This window comes from Pristis pectinata, chromosome 12 (assembly GCF_009764475.1).
Source record: "Pristis pectinata isolate sPriPec2 chromosome 12, sPriPec2.1.pri, whole genome shotgun sequence".
NCBI classification, from domain to species: domain Eukaryota; kingdom Metazoa; phylum Chordata; class Chondrichthyes; order Rhinopristiformes; family Pristidae; genus Pristis; species Pristis pectinata.
The window spans coordinates 53,518,374-53,521,715 of NC_067416.1; the positions used below are offsets into that span (position 1 = coordinate 53,518,374).

A 3,342-nucleotide genomic window follows, 5' to 3' on the forward strand; every position below is an offset into this window, starting at 1 on the left:
CGTTAACTCTGCTTCTATTTCTGAAGGTCCCGTCTACCAAGAGTATTCTTATTTATTTTCCTTCAGGTTTCCTGCATTTACAGTGCTTTGCGTACTTCGCCTTTACATTACCTCTCTCTGCCTAAATCTGTCTCTGACTCCCTCTCCTTCTCAAACACACACAAATGTACCCTCCCTCCATCTCCCTCATTCTGTTTGACACTTTCCAACACAAGCCTGCCTCTGGGTGTGTCGAATCATTCCATGCCTCCAGACACTGCGTTTCGAACGGAGGACGAGAAATACAGCAGTTTATCATCTAATCGTGCTTTGCACTTCCACGGGGTTGCGAGGAGAGTTATTGGCTGAGAGACAAATTTAACCAGCAAGCGCATTTCAACAGGAAGTTAGTGTGTTCTTTGAAGACTAATTGACCCAGTGCGCACAATTCCTTGCTGCTGTGATGCATTCGGCCTTCGTTAAGAATGCCAAGCTCTCCCATGAAATTGACCAGCAATAAATCTTTCGCTGACTGGTCCCTTAAGAAGAACTGCACCACAAAAAGAAAATCGGCTGTGTCCAAGCTGGGGAAATATGTGGGTGGGTGGGGCATGGAGGGTGGAGCTAGGCGCGAGAGCGGTTCCCATTCGTTGACATTCACTCCCCGCCCACACTCGCCACAGCACCACCCGTACAAACATCAGAATCGAGAGCAGTGTGAAGCCTGACGGCAGTTGGTGGAGAGAAATATCCCAACCCATTTTTCATAGAATAATGCGAATCATCATCCTCTGGATTGTGTGCGCAGCTTGTCTGACAGGTAATTGCGCAGCAGGCAACCCACTACCGTTCTGCAACGGGGGTTCGACCGAATTATGAACGCGCGCCGCTCTAATATTTTACTTTTCGAAAATATTTTGCAGATACGAGTCATGGAGATTCTGTCACTCAGTCGTTGCCGTCAGCAGTGAAGACAGAAGGTGAGACAGTAACTTTCAGCTGCAAGTATGATACTGCAGCGGGCAACTACTTTCTATATTGGTACAACCAACGGCCAGACTTAAGGCCTGAGTTCATACTGAGCAAATACTCAAGTGGAAGCGAAGACAAAGCAGACTTTACCGAAACACGCTTCTTTATCGATCTTCAGACCGGCAGTAAACTCACTAGTTTGACCATCTCACCGCTGCAACTGAGCGACTCTGCAGTTTATTTCTGTGCCTTTCGCCGCACAGTGATGTAAGCCAGTTAAACCACCGTACAAAAACTCCAGCTTCTATGCAGATGCCGACCTTGCCCGTTGCAGCTGGATACATCAGCACCCTGCGTGCTGTTTGTGGTTTCCCGCTACCCTAAGAACTCGTCCCAGATTCTTTCAGTTTCCCTCGCACTCGGTCTGTGCCGCTTTCGCCTTGGCTTTACTGTCACTCGCTGGAACTTGTCTTTCCAATGTCTGCATTTGGATTCAAAACCTCTGCTGCCTCCCGTGTTTTTTTTCTGGGATATATAAATGTTTCCATCCTCTTAGCTCCTCGATCCCCTGGCTGTCACTGTTCTGTTTCCAAGTCTAGTCAGAGACCTCTATCTCCGGCATAGGGACTGGCGCTCAGAACCAGCGTGGCTCAATTGGCGTGAGTATTGGCGCAAATCTTTCTGCTCTCCTGTCTACCATCTGAGGTTCTCACCCGCTTTAAGACGACCACTATCATCGCGGTGCCAAAGAAAATACAACAAGGTAACCAGCCTTAACGACTATCGCGCGTTGGCTCTCACATCGATGATAATGAGTTGCTTCGAGAGGTTGGTCATGGCACACATCACCTCCAGGCCCCCAAACATCATAGACCCACTGCGATTCGCCAAGCGACGAAACAAGGCCAAGCGGGATGCTCCCTCCCTGGTCATACACTTTGCAACATCTGGATAACGAATATCCCCCCGTCAGACTCCAATTTATTGACTCTAGCACCGCCTTCAACATCATAATTTCAACGGAATTCAATGCCAAATTCCACTGAAAATGGATCCTTAACTTTCTGTCCAACAGACTACGATCAGTAAGGATTGGTGATAACACACCCCTGAATGAATATCCTCAACACAGGTGCCCTGTAAGGCTGCATTCTCAGCCCCTTACTATGCTCCCTCTACACTCACGACTGTGCCGATGAATCTGCTCTAAATTTAATTACAAGTTTGCAGATGACACCACCGTAGTGGGGCAGATCGCAAACAACTGCGAGAGGGAGTACAAGAAGAAGATAGTGGCACGTTATCAGGACAGCAACCTTTCCCTCAATACCAACTAAATGAAGGGGCTGGTCATCGACTTTACGCCAGCTCTGTATCAATGCTACCGAGGTAGAGATATCTGAGAGCTTCAAGATCCGAGGTATAAATATCATCAACAATTTGTCCTGCTCCAGCCTGGCCAAGAAAGCATACAACCTCCTTTAATTCCTCAGATAATTCGATACGACCCCGATAACGCTCACCAAGTTTTACAGATGCACCATAGAAAGTATACCACCCGGTTACATCGCGGCTTGGTATTGCAGCTACTCTTTCCGAGAGCGCAAAAAAAACCTGCATGGAGTTGACAACGAAATTATCTGTCTGTTACCGCTGCCAAGGGAAGCAAACGTTAACGTACTTTATTGAGCACCGCCCAATGGCTCCGACGTCCATCATCAGGAACTGCTTTGAGCTGCTCATGACACATCTCAATTCCAGCTAACCAGACAACCTGAACCCAGTGGAATCCGACACCGCCTGAAACAGGTCCACGGCGGACGCCCTCTCCCTGGCCCGACGCTCATCTCCGGAACATCTGGACAGCAGAGACAGGGATGTCAGACTTTAAGTTATTGGTTAAAACTCCCCCTTGAACGCCGTAATTCCAAACAAGCATATGCACCCCCATCTGTCACTGAATTCTTGATTTCCTGACCAACATACCGCAATCAGTAAGGAGAGTCAACGGCATCTCCGCTACAATTATCCTCTACAAGGATGCTGCAGATTGAGGCGTCCTCAGTGCCTTACGATACACCCTGCACATGCACTATTGTGTGGCCAAAATCTGCAGTAAATCCATTTACAAGTGTGTAGATGACACCACCGTTGATGGCCGGATCTCAAAGAACGACGAGACGGAACACATGGAGGAGCTACAGAGCCTCGTGGCATGGTGTCAAGTCAAGAACCTTTCCCTCAATGTCAGCAAAAAGGAAGGAGCTCGTCATTGACTCAGGAAGCAGGACGGATTAAACGCTCCTCACTGTTTTAATGGTGCTGAGGTGTTCTAAGGTGTAAATATCACTCACCATTTATCCTGGACCAGCCACCGTCAAAAGAACACAC

General features: G+C 48.2%; 1 gene segment (V, D, J or C); it reads left to right on the top strand.

The window, feature by feature from the left end:
- Positions 1 to 729: 729 nt before the first annotated feature.
- LOC127576447 (T cell receptor alpha variable 38-1-like) lies at positions 730 to 1,222 on the top strand. The segment is given in 2 exon segments: positions 730 to 799; positions 903 to 1,222. Coding segments are annotated over 2 exon segments (366 nt in total).
- Positions 1,223 to 3,342: the final 2,120 nt, after the last annotated feature.